Genomic DNA, 19,938 nt, shown 5'->3' on the forward strand with positions numbered 1-19,938 from the left:
AACCGACCTCTCCTTTGCATGCTGGTGGCACTGACCCCCTCTGCCGCTCCTTTGGCACTTAGCGTCCACTGTCCGGGCTGTTCTTATGTTTGTTATTTCCCCAGCTAGCGTGCTGGCTACCTGCGTTCCACCTACTTCCCTCCGTCCAAGCCACAGCATCGTGACTGTAGCCAGGATTCCATGAGTGCAGATGCCTTGCATTAGATCCGCCCTTTTGGAGCCAACATCTCCTTTTCCACACCCGTTGTCACCTTGCTCAGCTGGCCTACAGAATCCTTGCTGGGCCAGTCCCTCTGTCCCCATTGCCGGGGACTCTTTTTCCAGAACAATAAGATGGATTCCGTTCCTCTCCTAAGAGAGTGTTGAGTTCCGGAATGGGGGTAACAGTTCTCTCTTGGCAGGGGAGGAGCCGCCCAGGCAGGCGGGCCAAGGGGCCATTGATCTGAGTCCAGTGAAAAAGTGGCTTCTCGGGAGCCCTGGATCCAGGCCCACTTCTAGACAACTTCTTCTTTCAACTCTCTTTCATGTGTTCTAACTTCACAAACATGCCAGTTCCCAGCTGCCCCTGAGAGACAGCGGTGATGGTGGTGGGTGGTGTGGGGGGACCGCAGCAGGAGTCAGATGCGTTGGCGGGGTGGGGGAGGGTGTGGTGGCCCGTTCCACCATATCAGAGACTTTTCTGCTGGGGGCTGCGGTTGCATTTCAGGTCTGCGGAGACAGTCGTGTGGACTCGCTCCACCTGACTTGGGCGATCGCACCGCTACACGTATTAAAATAGAGATGTCCTTGTAGGGCAGATTCACCCACCAACATCTCATCCCTTTCTTCTGCCCTTTATACCTCCCCCCCCCTCACACACACACACACACACACACACACACACACACACACACAAATACTTAACCAATTAAATCTGTTGAGCGCTATTTGCAGATGATGGTGTGGAATTGTGCTGGACTTGTGTCCGGCCTCATTAAATGTCAGCATTAACAATACGGCACTTGGCAATCAAGGCTGCTCTGTGGCTGTTAGTCATTAATCACCATCTGACAGTCCTGAATTGGAAACGAGGAGCCTGTTCACATGTGCTCTGTGTACCTAGTTACCCTCTTGGTAATCAGTCTCGAAAAAGTTTTCTTTGACTCCCTGCCTGCGAGGACCTCTGTCCTGGCAAGGGGGCACGGGGTCATTAGGCTCTGCTCCCCTCTCCTCCTCCTCCTCCTCACTGGGAAAAGAGGTTGAGGTCCTAAAGAAACAGGGGGGAGAGGAGCATATTGTTTTTGGCCTACTCTTTCCCTCTTAGGCCTGTTTTATGTAGCCTTGTTTTTATATTCTGGCCCAGTGGCCAGGAAAATTCTCTTTCTCCCGGAAGAAATCCCGAAAGACAGCAGGGAGGTCGGTTCTGTTCCAAAAGCCGGTGGGGTAAGTGTGCAAATGCGTCCTTTCCAGGCTGCTCAGCTGTGGACCTCTGTCTGCTAGATGGGGGTGCTTGGCTAATTTCAGGGATTGCTTCCCGCAACGTGGGTCTGAACTTCCACAGGTCTGCTGGATCCCTTTGCAGAATTGAGAGCAAGGACCAGCTTCCCCTTGGGACCCATCCCCAGCACCTTCCTACAGCCGTATTAATTTATTTGTTGATTCAAGAAATACCTGTTGAGGGCCTGTTGCGTGCCAGGCACGGACTGGACACTGTGGGTACAGCAGTGAGCACGGGGTGGGTCAGCACTGAGACAGGAAAGGGAAGTCCTTCTGGCAGCATTCTGGCTGCCGGGTGCTCCCCAGGGACACCAATCCTGGAGCTGCCATTCGTGGGGAAATGTTCATGTTGCAGAGCTTTTCGGACCTGGCTCCTTCCCACCCCTCTATCTTCTGATGTCTCATTCCCGGGAGCCCTGCTCTCTGTCTACTTAGGTGCGGGCTGCTCCCAAACAGGTTTGGTGAACACTGATGTATTAAGGGGGGGGGTCTCTTCTCTCTTTCCCCCATTCATAGAACATTGTTATGATTTTTCCCCCCAGGACTTTGCTCCTTAACTCCAAGAAATGAGTTGAGTGGGAGAATGCCAGCCACCATGGCAAGTTGGGAGAAGAAGGAGGGTCTCCTCTGCCTGCCTCTAGGGTTTGCCGCCCTACCCCAAATCATGTGTCCTCAGGAGAACCTCTCCTGTTCTGGGCATGGGGAGACAGAGGAGAGAAGGGAAGACTTCTGGAACAAGTGGCCATTGGGCCACTGATAAAGGACTTGCATCTTTTCTCTCTTGCCTGATTGCCTTTTTTGTCTCTCTTGTTCCTTTGAGTTTTACCTCCTGGGGGGTCTCTTCTCTCATCAAAGTAGTGACTTCAGTTTAAAGATGTTGACAAATGCTTAAGCTCTTTAGCTCTTTTCAGATTAAATGGAATTTGGCAAGCATTTATGGATGGCTTGCCTTGTGCCTGGCACTGTCCTAGGCATACAGGGGGCATGAGTATGCATAAGAGATCCTTCTTGCCTTTAAGGTACTCATGGTCCAGTGAGGGGTGGTGAGGGATCCTCACATAGACAAAGACTATCAGAGAGATAAAATAAGGGGCTCAGAGGATTCAGAGCAACCGATTGGGGTGAAAACGAGACCAGTGAATTTGTGAGAGGGGGTAGGCTTTTTAGGAGGAAGGAGCAACTGGATGCAAGAGCTGGATGTCTAGGAAACAGTGAGCCGTCATGTTTGGCTCCTGTGAAATTTCCGGCAGGGACGGGTGGAAAGGTGTCAGGGCCATTCCATGGAGGACTTGATTTTTAGGTTAAAGGTTTGGCCTTGATTAGAGAGGGGCCGCTCAGGGGGGAGCCAATGAAGTCCTATGGGTTTCCAAGAGTAAGTAACACACTCTCCAGTATTTCATTAAAATATTATCTTTCTGGAAGAGAGAAAGCTGAGTCACCCTCAAGCTTCCCTCTTGGGCAAGAATCTTGTAATTATGTATTAATTTGTGTCATCGTTCATTTAATTTCTGTCTCCATCAGCCGTTGCCCACATCACAGCTCCAGGAGCTGGCGAAGCTCAAAACTCGGCCTGAGAGCATCCCTGAAACCCTCCTGAGAGGGCCTGTCAGCCCCAGACCAGTCTCCAGTTCTCCCTCTTGCTTGCCGAGGTAACCACCTTAGTGGTGCCCTGGACTGTGGGGTGACTGGGTGGTCAGTGCTCTCCCTCCACACCCCTTCGCTGCCCTTCTCCTCCAAGCTCCTCCCCGTTCCTGGTTTTTCCAGGGCTCTGGCTGAGTTACTGAGCTTTTGTCCTTCCAGGGAGGCACAGCTGCAAGGGAAAAGGATCTCCATGACAGGAGAATTTGGCTGATGCCCGGGCATGAATTTCCCCAGCCTGAGACACTCTTCCTTCTTTATCTGGCTGGCCGTGCTCAGCCTTCTGGTCTCAGCTTCACGGTCATGGTCCCAAAGAGGCTCTCTCTGACCTTAGTTCTAAACAAGCATTCCTTGTTACACCCTCTCTGTATGCGCGGTAGAACACTCCTTTTCCTTCATTGCTACTACCACGATGTATAATCCTACATTGAATTGTTTAATTTTGTTCTCCTTATTAGTCTATAAGCTTCAGGAAGGCAGGGGCTGTGTGTCTTTTTGCTCACTATTTTACTCTGAGAGTTGAGCCCAATTCCTGGCATGTAACAGATGCTTAGTAGATGGTACTGAAGGATCCTACAGATGGTGCTAGGTCCATCTAGGGGCTGGATGATCTCAGAGCTCATTGGGCATCTACCCAGTGGCCTGGGGTGGGTAAACTATGGTGTTTTTTTCTTTTTCTTTTTCTGTTTCAGAAGGAAAGGGGGAGAAGAAAATATAGAGTGAAGAGAGTACGTATGGCTTGGTATTCTTGGAGACCCTCTCTCATGGACTGGCTTAGCCTACTCCACAGGAGATCGTGGGTGGGTTGGGGTTAGGACCCTGCTTCTCCTCTGATAGAGTCCCCAGACCTTGGAGCCTGGCTTGAAAACAACAACAACAACAACAAAAACCCCTATGGATGTTCCATAGGAAAAAACCATGTTCCATGTTCCAAAAAGAAACAGCACTTTTCTGACCCCAACTACCTTTCGCTGGCCTATTCCTGAAGGATTCTGAGCTTGGAAAGCCCAAAGAAGTTTCAGGCAACATTTTTTTCACCTGAAGCATGCATAAGCTGTAATCTGCTAGGAAAAATAGGACAGCAGGAGAGGAAGGCAAGAGGACAGAGGTTAAAACAGGGCTGGTTTGGGGCAAGCAGTGGAGGAGAAAAGTTAGTATTGTGGTGGGTGGGAGAACCTCCTTCTTTCCTTCTTTCCCCTCCTTCAAGGTGCTCTCTCCACTGAGCGAGCTTGAGGGTGTGAGAGCAGAAGGAGGCAGAGATGAGGACAAGGCCCTCAAAGCATGAGGGAGAGGGGAGACTCGTCCCTCTAATGGTGGTTCTCAAGCAGGGCTGGACCACCCCCAGGGCTGTTTGGAGGTGTAGGGGATAGTTTTGGTTGTCTCCATGACTGGGGGGTGGGGGATGCCAAAAACAAGTCATGTCTTGAGACCAAGGATGCTAGACCTTCTGCCCTATACCGGAGGGTCCTGCCCAATAAAGAACTCTCTTGGTTAAAATAATCGTGAGAAACAGTGAGATGAGGAAAAACAAGGACTTGAAGGCTTTATCTCTCTGGGGCATTAGACACCCCGTGGGTCTTGTCCCCAGAATTCCTGAAGTCCATGGAGAAAAAGTGGAGAGGCCTACCCTGCCCACTGGAGCATGTGACGTGGCACTCAGGGGTCACTGTCCTGTTTGGTCCCCTCTCAGCACTCCCTCCATGCCCCTCAAAAACCTGCAAAGCTGTCCAGCGGGCCCTGTTAGCTCAAGCCGGGCCTCCCTCAGCTGCGACAGTTAACTTTTTCCATATGCTGGGGCTGCTCCTGCATCAGACGAGGAGGATGGGGAGAGATATGCGGTCAGAGTGGTTGCAGGTGGAGGCGAGGGGCGGCCCGCGGGAATGTCCAAGGGTTGGTGGGAGAGGTTTTTTGGGGGGTGTCGCCTTGTGGGGGAAGTACTGGGGGAAGTCAACGGCAACACGTTCTAGCCTGTTGGGGGGACGGCCGTTGGCACCAGGAGAAATCCATCCAGCGGAGCCAACCCTCATTAATCATCCGGGCGGCTGAACTGCCAGCTCCTTTCAAGATCTTTCAAGAAGGGTTTTCACCCAAAATAGAGTTGAAAATGTGCTGGGCCCTACTCAGAATCTCATCAGTCTGGGCATTATGGGAAGTGTCAGGCAGGCTGTGACAGACAAGGCCCACTCTGTTCAAGGGGTCCTGACTCCCACGGCCTGTCATATCAAGCGCCTGATCAAATTTGACAGCTTCATTTGTACCTACAGAATAGATAAAAGGGGCTGTTCATTGAAACAAATGGAGGGGAAGGGGTGGGGGAGGGAAGGGAGGTGAGAGGGAGTGGGTATGTGTGTGTGTGTGTGTGTGTGTGTGTGTGTGTGTGTATTGGGGCGAGGAATGACATTGGGGGTAGGACAGGGGAGGGTGATGTTGGGAGCAGGGGTGCAAAGGAGGATGCTCTCCATGAGCATTTGGGTCAACACCCCCAGAAGAGGGAATAGGGGTCAGGGAAGACAGGTGAGTATCAGGAAGGGGATGGATGTGAAGGTCCCACCTATCACCGTCACCATCAAGAGGCTCCTGAGACCCTCTCTGTGCTCTGGGTCCTGACACTGTATAACCAGAGCCAGGAAGGTGGGCCCTGGGGGTGAGAGAGCCCAGGGTGGGTGGCCGTGACTGGGAGAGCAAGGCCAGCACAGGTGATGCATGTTTCAATTCCAAGCCTTGAGCTGAATTTTGCAAAGAGCCTTCCTTCCCTCGGAAGCAACCCCTTCACTGTGCTGTGTCCGCAGTGAGGCTGTCGTCCTCCTTTGACTGCTTGCCCACACCTGCGCTGGTGGCCCCAAAGCCCTGGCTCCCTTAAGTTACTCTTGCCTTCATGCTCCCTGCAGGTGGATGCTGGTTGGTGTGCACCGGAGGGACATCCTCCAACACACTCTGGCTTTGGGCTTTGCTCAGGCTGTCCCGCTGGCCTCAAAGACCTCTCTCTTCCTTCCCGTGGGGGACTGGGTGAACGAATGCATCCTTCCAACTCCCAGGGTGCTCTGAATGCCTGGCACTTTTTAGGAGTCCCCTTCATGTGTTAATGTCATACTTCATTTCACATTGTTAGTAGGTGTTTATACGGTCTTCCCTAAGAGATTTTAAACAGTTTGATGTGAGGGGCCATGTCTTATGCATCTTCTCTTCTTTGACAGCGTTTAGCACAGGTAGCAGGTTCTCAGGAAACATTCCCACAAGTACGCCTACACTGCAAAGTTCAGCTGTGACCAGCAGGGGGTGAGCTGGGGATCAGGGGATTTAAAGTTCTTTTCTGACCCAGTCTTTAGAGGAGAGGGTCTGAGGTTGACAAGTCTCCGCCTATCCTGCCCCCACCCATTTAGAGCCATTGGGAGATTTAGAGAAAGGCCCTCTTGGACACGGATGCGGCCCAGGCTAGGTGTCCTGGGGCCGCCACGGAGACCCCACATGCTCCGCTTGGCCAGATGCTCTCGTGCAAGGCACCAGCCTCACCACAGTACGTGGTGGTGGCTCCTGTGGCAGGAGTATAGGTTTTTTTTTTTTTTTTTTTTTAATTTTTTTTTCAACATTTATTTATTTTTGGGACAGAGAGAGACAGAGCATGAACGGGGGAGGGGCAGAGAGAGAGGGAGACACAGAATCGGAAACAGGCTCCAGGCTCTGAGCCATCAGCCCAGAGCCTGACGCGGGGCTCGAACTCACGGACTGCGAGATCGTGACCTGGCTGAAGTCGGACGCCCAACCGACTGCGCCACCCAGGCGCCCCAGGAGTATAGGTTTTTGGAATCAGAGAGACTTGACAGGGATCTTGCTTCTACTGTTTACTGGCTTTGTGTCCCTGGGCAAAAAGTGTTCAATAATAGACTCACTGCAGAGACTTGCTGCCAGGATGAAATGAAGTCTTGTATGGAAAGCGCTTAGCACGGTGCCTGGCACACAGCAAGCGCTCCGTAAATGTTAGAGAAGGAAAAGAAGCCACATCTGACCCCTGTTGCCCAGACCTTTCTCGTCTCAAATGACAGTACATACTGTTGATGGCACTTGTTTGTCAGTGACCATTGATCACTATGACTTTCGGTCCATCCTGAACCTTTTTGTAAGTTTCACAGATGAAAGCATTCCTAGAATCCAATACATGGGAGGTCTCCACCCTTCTTGTAAGGAGGGCTTGTTAATACACTGCCTCGATGATCCGAGAGGAGGTTGTTTGCAAGCCATCTGGTGGAGATCTCGGGACTACAAGGTATGCAGAAGGTCACAAATCTCTTTGAACTTCAGGGTCTCATAGGTCTGAGATGTCCGCCCCAACTGCGAGGCCAGGCTTGTCTGGCTAGAGCATTCCATCCCCAGAGGCACCTGTTTCCTGTGATTTCAAGTGTAAACTTTCTCCAGGTAAACAGGGCTCAGTGGGTTTGGAAGGAGTTTCTGTTTGTTGAGGCCCGAGGAAGCAGGGTGGAGGTGAGCTGGATGGAGGGAGACGAGAATTCTGTCTCACTTACTGTGGACATGGACAGTCAAGCATGCCTTCATCACACTGCAAACTCAGTTTCCCCCTGTGTAAAACGAGCATGGGGAGGGCAGGGTGGAAGCTGGTCAGAGTGCCCAGACAGCACCCTCTCCAATTCTCCTCTCCTTCCCGGGAGGGTCAGTGTCCTGCCCTTGGCAGTTAGGAGAGGCTGGGTGATCAGTTCTAGCCAGAGGAGTATGAACAGATGAACAGAAGTGACATATGTCATTTTGGCCTGAAATGTTGTTTGTACAAGATTCTTCAGTTCTTCCCCCGCTGACCACCAAGGATGTTCCTGTTAGTCAGTGGGCCTGATAAATTATGTGCAACACTGTGATGCTTTCTGATGATGGGCCACCTTGGTTAGACTGAATGACACTTCCCGGTTAGCTAACCAAACATGAATCTAGGTGCTTCTGTGAAGGAATTTTGCAGATATGATTCAAGTTCTTAATCAGTTGACTTTAAGTAGATCAAAAGGGAGGTTGTCTGGGGTGGGCCTGACCTAACCAGGCAAGCCCTTTGAAAGAGGGCTCAGGCCTTCCCTGAATTTAGAGACTCCAAAGGGCTCATGCCAGTAGTTCCAGCCTTGGATCTTCCCTGCCTGCGTGTCCTACAGACTTGCTTAGCTAGCCACCACAATTGCATAAGCTGATGCTTTGCAATAAACGCCTTACTATACTACTGGTTCTGCTTCTCTGTTCAAACCCTGACAGATACAGAGATCTTTGTCAATGATGGAGATGTAGTATAAATGAGAAATAAGCCTTTGTTGTTAAGCCCCTGAGATGGTGGGGCTCATTTGTGACCACAGCATACTCTGGCCTGTATTGACCATCGCAACACGAATAGAGCTGTTGGTCCATCATATATTTCAGCTCACACGTCTGCCTCCTACTGGACTGGAAGCTCCCTGAGGCAAGGTCCGTGTCTCTCCCGTCTTTCTAGTCCCAGAGAAGACCGTGGTACCTAGTATGTAGTGGGCACTTTGTTAATGTTTACCGAGTTGCAAACCCACTGCACCGAGCAGCATCTTGGCTCTTAGAAGGGAGGGGCAGGACTGAGGTAGTCACCCCATTTCCTTATGGGCTGGCTACAAACCTGTGTGTAACCCACACCAGACACATGTACATGGTCGTATGTACACACACCCAGGAGAGCAAACGGGACGCAGGGAATGTGCACTGACAGGTTCCAAATTACTGTTTCCACTCTAAAATCTGGCTCTGATTTAAACTCCAGAAGGATCACTTGATTTTATGTTTCAAAGAGCTGTGGAGATACCCGCTGCCCACTCAGAGCAAAGGTCCCCCCAACTCCTCCATGGTTTGATTTTTATCTGCTTTTCACTTCTTCTCTTGCCAGTTCCATTTTCCAAAAGCAATTGGCGGTAGGTTATGAAACATGATTCTTTCTGTAGACCTTGATTTAACCTCACGGGATTCTCAACGTTATTTTCAACAATCATTTCTGACCCGCTTAAGTACCCAATCAGTCTTTGAAATACCCGCATCAAAACTAAACTACACTCAGGATCTCGTCAAATTAAAAAAAATATTTTAATAATCCATTTTGTTGAAATGAAAAAGAGAGTCCCTTCTCTGGGTGAAAATTCCACATTACAGTATTTTTCTTCTGTATGCTCCCCTGCTCCCCCCCCCCCCCCCCCCCCCCCCCCCCCCCCCCCCCGCCATTATTGAGGTAAAGTCATGACATTTCTTCTTCTGGACCTTTCACACTCACTGTCTTGATAGGAACTTTAGAACTGTACTTGACTTGGGATGAGTGATGGAGCATTCTAACCAGCTCTGCTCCATATGCTTTACTCTAAACATTTTATAAACTCATAGAATATTCCAGTTAGAAAGGGCTTCAAGATTAGAGGGCCCAATAGCTTCATTTCAGAAATAGAAAAATAGACTCAGAGATTAAGTGACTTGTTCAAAGTCACACAGCAATTAAGTTTCAGAACTAGAAGAAAATCCCAGTTTTCTGGCTCCCATTTCTATGCTCTTTCTCCCCAATATGCAATGACTAGACATCCTGGACTTTCCAGGACAGTCTTAAAGTACACTGTAAGTGTACTTAAACTTTTATCTCCGTTTTAAAGTTTATAAAATACAGTCGCTTCATTTCTCTCAGCCAGTAGGTTCAACTTCTTTTCTCTTAAGAGAGAGTTTTCCCCGTTCATCTGTGATCCAAATCCACTGACAGCTTTTCCTGTTTTAGTAAGTGCTAATAGTGCTTGGAAGTCTTGGGAAGTCTTGGGAAGGCACCCTGGGAAGACTTGGAAAGGCCCTTCATTCAGGAAGAGTACAAACCATTTCTGTGCCGCGAACGCTCTCTGGCAGGTGCAAGTTGATTAGGAAGAAAGGAATGGAAGAAAATTCAGATGTGCCGTATACAGTGTCAGTAAAGCGTCTTCCTTCATCTGCTTCAGAAATGGAAATTATGGGCTCAGGGGCTCAAGTTCCAGCTCTCTTATCACTATGGAATGAAGGCCTCATCCATCTTCAGCCTTCAAAAAAAGGATGGGCCTCCAAGGAGCCTCCCAACAGATTGGATGGCAAGGTGCCCCCCATCAGCCCCAGTGGTCTCCCCCTCCAGCTCCTACAGCCCACCCATCTGGTCCACACAATTAGCACCTTCTTACATCCTGTCCTATCCTCCACTGTCTGCACAGTACGATTTAGCACTTTATTAGATCAGCATAAACGCGCTTATATGTAACGCTATCTTGCTCCCTGACTCACGGGTGTGTCTTATGTCCCCCAACTAAATCAGACAAGAATTTCGTCTGAGTTTTCTCCTGTGTCTTATGGCATCCAGCACATAAACAGGAATTCTGTAAATCCTGTGCCTTTGATGACTGACCTCCTGGAAGTATTAATCCCCAAATACCAGCACTCGAATTTCAAGCTGCCATTTCTCTATTTTTGTCATCAGGTGCATCATTTGTCAAAACATTAAATGTACCAGCGGAAAGAAGTAGATATCACTTTTGTGGTCCCCCTACCTCTTTTTAAAAGTGGAAATCAACTGTTGGACTCCATCGATTCCCCATGAAGCCCCTGGCCTGGCTCCCATCCTGGACCCAGGCAGAGGTAGGTGTGTGTGTGTGTGTGTGTGTGTTCGGGTGGGAGGATGCTTCAGTTCTCTGTTTCTGGCCTCTGCAGCCTTCCCCTCTGCTGGGTGCCTTTCCTGTACTTGGACCCAGTGGCTGACAGCTGTTTTGGGGGGACTGGAGGAGAAAACGTGGGCATGCCGAGTGTTACAATAGGACAGGCTTTGTCCAGGGGCCGTGGTGCGTCTTCACTGACCTTGGAACTGAGTGACCAGGGACAAGTGAGGGGAGGCAGCTTCCTTCCCTTTCCAGGCTGCAGGTTTTTAATGTCTCCTTTGTTGGTCTGGGCCCCTGGAGACGGCACTGAAGGGAGAGACTTTAGGCTGTTCCCTCCCTCCCGGACAAAATGGTGCATGCTTTTCCTGTTTAAACAGGGCGCAGTTGTGAAGTGCCCTGACTCCGCACACACCAAGGCCCGGCAACGGCTGCAATAAATCAATAGGAAAATAGAAGCTGCCAGTTAGACTAAACAAGTGCATTTGCAAAGACGGCTAGCCCTCATTAATCACTCTGACAGTCCTAAAAACACATTTCCCCTTTAATGACTGTATTTGGATAATCAGTGCTTTTTCCTCCTCAGTCAGAGTTTGAGTAACAGACAGCTGGTGTTATTACAGCCATTGGGGAGGGAGGGCTGGGATTAGGGTCTACGGAGAGCCATCCACTGGCGGTCTCCTCAAACCGGGTCGGCTGCAAAAGCCGTTGTTATGCAATAATGAGAGGGAGCTTTGTACTGCCATCGATGGCTCCCGGGCAGCCATGTGCAAGTTCCCCCCCAAACCTGGACACCCACCTGCATTATGTGAAACACAAAAGCCTCATGTTGGGTTTTATGAGCTTTGGCAGATTTAACCACAGGCTGGGAGGCAGGAGTTTCTCTGGCAGCAAGGTAAGAAGATGGGTCGATGTGATCTGGCTTTGCTTCCTTTAGGTGACTTTGGCTTTCAGGAGAAACTTTGAAACCCAGCACATTCCTCTCTATAAATGATGTAACACATTAATGCACAGCACATTATGAAAATGGTAATTCAAACCCATAGTGCTCCAAATTAAACCATACATTATCGGATGCACTCAACCATCTATTTTGTAAAAAGACAGGACGAATGAAATCAAATCAAACAGAAAACTGGAGTGCAGCTTCCCCTACAGAATGATTAATAAAGTACAGAGCCTCAGGATTATTGCAAGACGAATTCCACGGTAACCCAGACATACATCAGGCAGGACTTAGCTCATATATCGAGAGGCACGTCCCAGTACGCCGGGTAGGGCAAGGCAATTGTGGCTGCCTAAAGAAGGGCGCCACACCTCCTGAGCTCCCCAATTTCTCTGGAGGTGGGTTAGCGGAGGGGAGGGGGGGACGACTGGCAAGTTAAAAACCCAACGCCATGCAACTCTGTTCGTGTCAACCCTGTATCTGAGAAGGAGCCTTTCCCCTCCCTCTCCTCCTCCCTTCCTCCCGCAGCTGCCCACGAGGCCACAAAAATAACCAGGCAAGAGGTGTGAAAATCTGACCTGGGGCCAGGAACGTCCAGTGTCTCAAGTTCCAGCTCTTTGCTTCCACCCTTCCTGGTGCCTTGGGAACACAGGCCCCATTTCTGGCGCCTGGGAGAGATTAGGAGGAAAAGAGGGAGGAGGGCTAGGAAGAGAATGAGGTGGAGAAATAGAAGGTAGAGGTGATTCTCAAAGAAAAGAGTGGCTAGATGAATTAATTATGCAAATAAGCAGTTGGTGGGGAGTATTATCTCTATTAAAACAGCAACTTTGTCTAATGAGAATTTAGCTATTGAAAGTAAGCAACTCCCCACCAGCTAATTAAAACAGCCACATTTCTTTGGAACTGGCACCCATTTATGGTGGGGAGGGCTGACATTTCAGGGTGAGAACTGGGACACTCCAGACCACAATGCTTGCCCTTTGATGTCACAAGGGTAGTTGGGGGCAGCTTATTCCAACTACGCAAAGGGCATCCTTCCCAGTCTGCAAAGGCCACAAATACATTTTCTGGGGAAACTCAATGGTCTGGGGGGTTTCTAAGCTCATGCATAAGCCAAGAAGCTTTAGAAACACGACTTTTGCTATACAGAGAGTTCACTATTGGAGACAGTGAGTCTATTCCTTTCTCTTTCCCAACAAGAGGAACGCTGTGGTCCTTAGCTAGGGAGGTCTGAAGCCCATGAAGTTTAAGAAAAGAGAAAAGTTTAAGTCTTCCTGCAGGGGGAGCAATTTCCAGAAGTTTTAGCAGCCATAAAAAAAAAAAAAAAAAAAAGGTATCTGAAGGAAAGAGGACTTGAGAGGAAGGGAAGTGGGAAATAACCAACAGCAGACAAAACAACAGAGAGAAAGAAAAACAAAGCAAGTCCCTACAGTTTCAAGTCATTTAAAGATTCTGACCAATTTGAACTTTGAGAACCCAGATAATGACGACTCCCCAGGAAGGTCCTGAGTTGGTCCCAGGGTGACTTCCACAGCCTGTTTAGCCTCTTCCGGACTTGCTCTCCCCCACATACCCAAAGACACTAGCAGCCGAGGTCCCTTCCCCTGGGACACACCTAAGTTCTTTTGGTGGCCAGCACGGACATTTTCTGCAGAAGAAGCCTGAGGTCCTCTTGACAGAGAAAGGAATTTTGGCCAGAAACAAAGATATAGTGGCAAAACTTCAAAGAACACTAATCAACCCCTCCCCCGCCCCCGCCCCCTCCCAAGAACATCTAACGTTGAGGCTTTGTCAAGTCCAGAGAGCGTGACACCGGGTGAGGGAGGCCCCCCTGTGATTCTCTAGCGGGGTGTGGTGTCTTCCCAAACAGTGCGGACCGACAAAGAAGGCATCCCTCCCACCCCACCTTCCGCCCTTGACCTCGGGTCTACGGACGGACGTTTCAGACGCACGAAGCTTGCGGAGCACGAACTGCCCAGTTAAGTCACAATCCTCACAGAGAAAGCAAAGCAAAACAGCAGCGCCAACAGCAGATCCCCAAAGCGGCGCGGGGCCAACGCAGAGGAGAGCGGCCAGGAGGGGGCGAGGCAGACCACTTTGAAGTGCGCCCAACAGGAGGCCCGTCGCGTCCAAGAGGAGCAGGCCGAGCGCCCGCGCGCCCTGGCCGGGTGCACCGGGGAGCCAGCGGCCTTGGTCGCTCACCGCCCAGTGTAGACGTGAGGGCCGTCCGTCCCCTCCTCCGGCCTCGCGGAAAACCCGGGCAGTGGGAGGTGCCCGACCCTGGTCCCACCATCCTGGCAAAGGGCGCCCCATCATCGCCTGCCCGGGGATGCCCCAGCGGGTGTCAGTCGTGTGAGCTCAAGACAACAGGGACCGAAGAGTGGTCTCAAAGTCTTGAGTAAACACCGCGTCTTCTCAGCAAAACCGAAACCCCTCCAGATAAGTCTCTGGGGGCGCAAATGACTCGGGTCGGCAACTCAGCGCTGGCCTTGGGGAGCCCCCAAGCTCTGCAAAGCACCCATGTCAGCAGGTGCATTTGGTTTCAAGGAGTAGAAAAGGCAGTCAGGAGGAGGAAATCATTCGCATTTCCAGTGGGAAGCGCGGAAGGTGTCGTCGGGGTCGGCGCCAGTCACCTGTCTTTCTGCCACTAGGTGGCGCCAGAGGCACGTCGACTTTGCATACCTACAGGGCTCGGGGGACGGTGCTGCCAAGTCTGAGCCCCGCGTCCTGGTTCCCTGCTCAGCTCCTTGTACCTCGAATCTAGGCCCAGAGGAAAAACCGCATTTACACACTCCCTTCACCCTGTCCCCAGGAAATATCAAGGACTTTGAAGCGAGGCTGGGAGCTAAACAACCAAGTGGGAGAAACAAACAAACCCATAAAGACGGCTTCATGTTATTTGTAATGCGTTGGCATAAGTTTTGTTTTTTTCCCTCCCCTCCCCCTTTCTTGAAGAAAGGCATTAAATTCGTCCTTGAACGGAAATTTCAGAAGGAAACCATAAGGTATTTAAGCAAGAATAAAAGGACATCTGCTTAGGTGTCTGGAAGCAGGACAGTGGGTGAGGCAAGAGAGAAACACACCACGGTGTGAATATAGCCAAGTATTCCATTTATTAACAAAATAAGTCTTACCAAGGGAGAGCTCTATTCATCCCCAACAGGCCCCACAGCCCCCGCACTGCTGCATAAGACCAGGAGGGAGGGTAGGTGTGGGGAGAAGACCCAGGGGTGGAGTCTTCAATCCCAGTCACTGAGGGAGCCCACGGAAGCCCACGGCCAACTTTGGGGATTCTGTTGGGTCAGGCCTGGGAAGGGGGTGATGGGGCTACTGTGATCTGTGTACTCCCTGCCCCCCCAACTGTCCCCTAATGGAGCTAACAAGGTTGTACTGCCCTCTGATGTTGCCACTGGTCTGCTTTGGAAGGATCTAGCAAGCATCACTGACCCTACCCCTATCAGGAGAGGGATCCCAACAATGGAGAGAAAAACAAGACTATAAATGCACTTTGCAAAATATAAAGAGCAACGTTTTACACCAGCAGGGCCTTCTAGGACTTTTGATTGAATAAGACTAGCCGTACAAGTCCCCCACCAGCAGGCAGTGGGACTACCGGGTGTTTGGGGCCACCAAGCATCTGAAAGGTAAAAAGGCTGTCAGAGGCCTTAGGGCCTCTCTTTCAGGGTAGAGCCTGCTGGCGGGGTCAGGGCTCTCAGTGCTCAGAGCAAGCTAGAGGAGCAAGGCTCTAATTTTGGGGGCCAGGGTGCAGACCAAGGACCCCAGGAGGAGAGGGTTGCAGGGGAGGAATCACAGAGCAGAGTTCTGGGTCAATAGAACACAAGACCTCTTGCCACCAAGGCGGATCCCTAGACCCCCCAAACGCGTTACAAAAAATATCTCCTCTCTGTTACTTGTACAAAGGATAAAACAGAACCTCAAACAAGAAGAACTGAAGGGGAACGAGGGGAAAAGAGAAGGGGCAAATGTCGTTTTAACGGTTAGGAAGCATGCAAGAAACTCCCCACGAAGGGAAAACAAATAGAAGAACCCCAGAACCCCAACTCTCCCTCCTCCCCCTAAAACCAAACCAATCCAAAAAAAAAAAAAAAAAAAAAAAAAAAAGCAAAAGGAAAATAAACCACTTACATCTAAGAAAAAGGAAAGAAAAATAAAAGAAAGGAAGAGGGGCGGGGAACATGTAGTTATTTGTGTGATTAATATTATTATTTGGGGAACACAGACTTTTTGCATACCATTGACTCGTGTGGGCCGTTAATGCACTTATATTCCCAGCTTGTAAGCTAACATTATAGTAAATAAATACACAGTCCGGTGGGGAGGGTCTGGGCAGGGAATCCCGGCAGGGACAAGCAGTAGTGGAGGTTGCAGCGGCGAGGCGGCCGGGGGGTGGGGAAGGGAGGCGGAGGGTGGGGGGTGGGGGGGAAGGAGAGGAGGGTTGGGTGGGAGCAAGAGCTGTAGTTACTGGTATCCGAGTGCGGAGGCTGAGGCTAGTCTCTGTCCGTACAGCGCATACGGTGAGTAGTAGGGTCCGGCTGTGGGGAGGGACGGCACGGCCAGGCCCCCGGCTGTGGATAAGTGGCTCTTGCCATAGGGGTGGTACCGGCTTAGCCCCAAAGTGTGTGGACTCCGCAAAGACAGCGACCCGGGGCTGCCCGGGGCGGTGGGCGGGGGGAGGTGCAGATGGCAGGAGGCTGCAGCTGCGGCGGCTGCGGCGGCGCTGCCCAGGCCGGAAGCCCCGGGGTAGGCGGCCAGAAGTTTCTCCGCGCCGGGCAGGGCCGTGTGAGTCCGTAGGTGGCTGAGCAGCTCCTCCGAGGTGGCGAAGCGCTTGTCACACGGCCCGCTGGCCGCCACCCAGTTGCAGCTGTGTGGCAGCGGTTCGTTCTGCAGCATGAAGCCGTAGGTGTAGAGCGGGTGGCCGGGGAGCGCGGCCTGAGCGGCGCTGGAGGAGAGCGCAGCGGGCTGTAGCGGGTGCCCGGGGTACACCAGTGGGTAGCCCCCGGCCTTCAGGCTGGGCCCGGCGGGGTCGTGCGCGCTGCAAGTGGAGCAGCTGGAGCCGCCGAGGTGCGAGGCGCTGTGGTAACCTCCCAGGCAGTAGGGGTCACGGCATAATCCCTGCAGGAAGGAGGGCGGGGAGGCCCCGGTGAGCGGGCTGGAGCTGGGGGGCTTGCCGGGTGGCAAGCCCAGGCCCCCCGACAGCTGGCCTCCCACGAGGCCAGACTTGCTGGGATCCAGGCCAGGCACGAACTGAGACGGGTAGCCGGCGTAGGCGCCCACGATTGAGCCGTGGTAGCCGATGCTGGAGGGTGGCAGCGGGAACACCGAGTGGCCCGGTTTGTAGGGTGACACCGGCGCCACGTGGCCGGCCCCCACCAGCGCCGAGGGCGGCTCGGACTTGCGCCCAGAGGCCCCAGCCTCCGCACCACCCCCGTGTACGCCGGGCTCCCCACCGCTGCCACGGCTCACAGCCGCAGCCTCCGGGCTGGGCTTGGGCTCCTGGTCTTTCTTGTCCAGCTCCCCGCCGCCACCCCCGCCGCCGTTCTTGCAGTCAGAGTGGTGTGGGGAGCCGCCCCGGGAGCCACCGGGCGAGGACGAGGACGACGACGCAGAGACGGGCGCTCCATGCGGGGGAAAGGGCGTGCAGGCGGCGCTGGGGACCCTGAAGCCCGCCTTGTCTCCCGGGGACAAGGAAGATGAGGAAGAGGTGGAGGACACGGAGGAGGAGCCGCTGTCTTTGCGGGAGTCGCCGCCGCCGGAGCCCTTGGAGTAGGGCTTGAAGCTGGACTTGTCCTCGGCTGGGGAGTCCCCCAGCTGCTTGAGGGCCGCAGACGCGGAGGCGGCACCCGTGGCGGAGCGGCCAGGGTCCTTCTCCCCTCCCAGCCCGTTGGCGGCCGCCGCTACCGAGTTGAGCTTGGACGAGGGCGGCGGGTCGGGCTTGCCGATCTGCGAGCAAGTCTGGGCCAGCAGCGCCAAGGGACTCTTCTTGGCGTCCAGCTGTGGGAGACAGCGGCAAGGGGAGGGAGAAGGGGGTGAGACTACGAAACTGACGGAGCAAGTGGGGTGCCTGGGGAGCAGGGTGGGCGCGGAGGGCCCGGGCGGCGGCGCGACGGGGCGGGAAGGCCTGGGGAGAGGGTCTGAGAGTGCGGGCGGGGCGGGGCAGCTGAGCAGAACTGCGCGCGCAGGGCCCGGGGTGGGGTCCCTCGATCCACCGAGTCCCAGAGTGCGGCACGGGCCGGGGGTAATGGGGCAGTGGAAGTGGTCCACCAGAGGCCGCCGCGGGAGCAGGTGACTGCTGTGGAATCGGGGCTGGGGGAGGGGCTGTGACTCGCCCCCTACCCTCTAATTTCCCCCTCCTCAGTGCCCAGGAAAAAACTTATTCCTTCAGTTTGGGGAACTTCGCTTGGGACGGGTTTCTGGCGGTGGCGCCGCGAGGCAGGAGCCGGGCGAAGCGCCTTCTGAAGCTAGGGGCTGCAGTTGGCGCTCTCCTTGTAGCCCCTCCCTCCCGGGGAGGGCACGCAGGGAAGTGGGAGGAAGAAAGACCTGGGATCGGGAGTGCCTGGGCGTAGAGCGCTCTAACCGGATGGGACAGAGGCGGAGTGGGACGGGGGCGATGCGGCTCCAAAGACACCAGACCGGGGTGGGGTGTGTGTGTGTGTGTGTGTGTGTGTGTGTGTGTGTGTGTGTGTGTGTTGGCGCGGGGAGGTGGGGGCAGGAAAGGCAGAGATCATCTCTAGCCTGAAAACTGGGTGCCACAGGAAAAGTAAAGGACCCAGCGGAGACTCCAAGAGCAAACCCAGTCCAAAATACGTAGCTCCGAAAGGCGAGTGTGGACTGGGAAACCTTCCACGGAGAAGCCTGGGGAGAACTGGGTGGACTCCGATCCCTGTTCCCTCGGTCCCTCCTCACCCCGTGTGCCGGCGTGGCCGGACCTGGGCGTCGCACCGAGCCCCGGGGCGCAGGGAGTAGGGCCGTGGGCCCCGCAGTGTTGGGCGGAATGGGGCCGGCAGCGACCAGGAGACTGACCTCAATGGGGCTGACGGGGGTGGAGGACAGCGGCTGCAGGTACTCCGGGTGCAGGAGGTGGCCGGTGTGAGCGCTCAGCATCTTCAGAACCCTGATTGGAAGCCGGTTCGCCTGGCGCAGGGGGTCCGCCGGGGGCAAGAGGGACACCGCCGCCGGCACCGCCGGCCTCTTCCCGCCGCCGCCGCTGCCGCTGCCGCTGCTTTCGGGTGTCCTTGGGTTAGATCCAGCGGGCGAATCGCTCATTTGGAGGAGGCAGCGCCACTGGGGGGGCGGGGAGGGAGGGGGAGCACCGGGGAGGAGAGCTCCCGGGGCGGGTGGGCTCGCTCCGCAGCGTCGAGCGCGGTGCAGCAGCCGCTGCACCTCCACCCCTCCTCCACCGACGCCGCCGCAGCCGCCGCCGCCGCCGCTAGCCCCGGCTAGCAACACAAAAACCTTCGCCTTCCCAGAGTCGCACGTCAAATAGCCGCGATCGGCAGCCACACTTCAAAGGGATCGCCGCGCCCGCCCAATCGCAGCTCTCGCCGGGACCCCGGGGCGGGGAGAGCGGCGGGCGGAGGCCGGCGCCGCCGGTGGGAGGGGAGAGCCTTAAAGGGGCCTCGCCCGCGCGCCGCCGCCGCCTCGGCCTTTACCTCCCGATGTACTCCTCCCTTCCCCCCCCCCCCACCCCCCTGCTGGACCGCCCTTACCCCGGGGTCCCGTAGAGGACGAGACTCCTCCGGGACCCCGGGCTCTGCACCCTACCTTCCGCTGGCTTTCCTGTCTTTCCCCTCCCTTCACGCTGCCAGGGTTGGGGGAGGTGGTGCTGGCCGGGTCAGTCACCCGCCGGCCGAGAGTGTTTGGGGTGGGGCGGACTGAGGTGGGGTGGGGGGCAGGAGCGCCGGGCGCTGGCTCTGCCGCTGCCGAGTCACAGACGTTCTAGGAGGCCGCCTGGGGGCGGGCCGCAGCTCCTGAGCCCCGGCCTAGCTCCGGCCCTGCTCGGGCTCTGCTCCGGCTCAGCTCCGGCTCAGCTCCGGCACTGCCCCGGTCCAGCTCTCTTTCCCTAATTGGCTTTTCCCTGTTGTGCTCATTTGGAAGCGCCCGAGCCTTGCAGGCGTCCACAGCTCTCGGGACGCGGCGTAGCCGCTCCAACTACTTTGAGCCTCTCCGGTTCGAAGCCTGCAAGTTTGAGGACTCCCTTTCGGGGTGAGATGGTCG

At 54.1% G+C, this 19,938-nt stretch overlaps 1 protein-coding gene and 2 long non-coding RNA genes across 3 annotated transcripts; 1 reads left to right on the top strand and 2 right to left on the bottom strand.

The window, feature by feature from the left end:
• The first annotated feature begins 413 nt into the window (after window positions 1–413).
• Window positions 414–14,671, top strand: LOC122217629. Its single transcript, XR_006201597.1, has 4 exons — window positions 414–1,422; window positions 2,998–3,125; window positions 10,586–10,743; window positions 13,574–14,671. It is a non-coding gene; the product is annotated as an uncharacterized LOC122217629 (long non-coding RNA).
• LOC122217630 lies at window positions 11,582–13,384 on the bottom strand. The gene is made up of 3 exons (XR_006201598.1): window positions 13,319–13,384; window positions 12,282–12,405; window positions 11,582–11,741 (listed from the first exon to the last, which is right to left on the bottom strand). It is a non-coding gene; the product is annotated as an uncharacterized LOC122217630 (long non-coding RNA).
• Window positions 14,672–16,143: 1,472 nt separating the features above from the next.
• Window positions 16,144–19,016, bottom strand: ZNF703 (zinc finger protein 703). Its single transcript, XM_042933870.1, has 2 exons — window positions 18,745–19,016; window positions 16,144–17,715 (listed from the first exon to the last, which is right to left on the bottom strand). Exons 1-2 carry the CDS (start codon window positions 18,985–18,987, stop codon window positions 16,183–16,185), a joined length of 1,776 nt encoding a protein of 591 aa, XP_042789804.1. The 5' UTR covers window positions 18,988–19,016; the 3' UTR covers window positions 16,144–16,182.
• Between the last annotated feature and the right edge of the window lie 922 nt (window positions 19,017–19,938).

The sequence above is a fragment of the Panthera leo genome, chromosome B1 (assembly GCF_018350215.1).
Source record: "Panthera leo isolate Ple1 chromosome B1, P.leo_Ple1_pat1.1, whole genome shotgun sequence".
Taxonomy (NCBI): domain Eukaryota; kingdom Metazoa; phylum Chordata; class Mammalia; order Carnivora; family Felidae; genus Panthera; species Panthera leo.

What these genes read in the sequence shown, in the direction of transcription:
- ZNF703 (XM_042933870.1), bottom strand. Translation starts at nt 18,987, where the DNA reads ATGAGCGATTCGCCCGCTGGATCTAACCCAAGGACACCCGAAAGCAGC. An exon ending in CCCCCGTCAGCCCCATTGAG is followed by an intron (nt 17,716 to 18,744) that starts GTCAGTCTCCTG and finishes TGTCTCCCACAG; the next exon opens with CTGGACGCCAAGAAGAGTCC.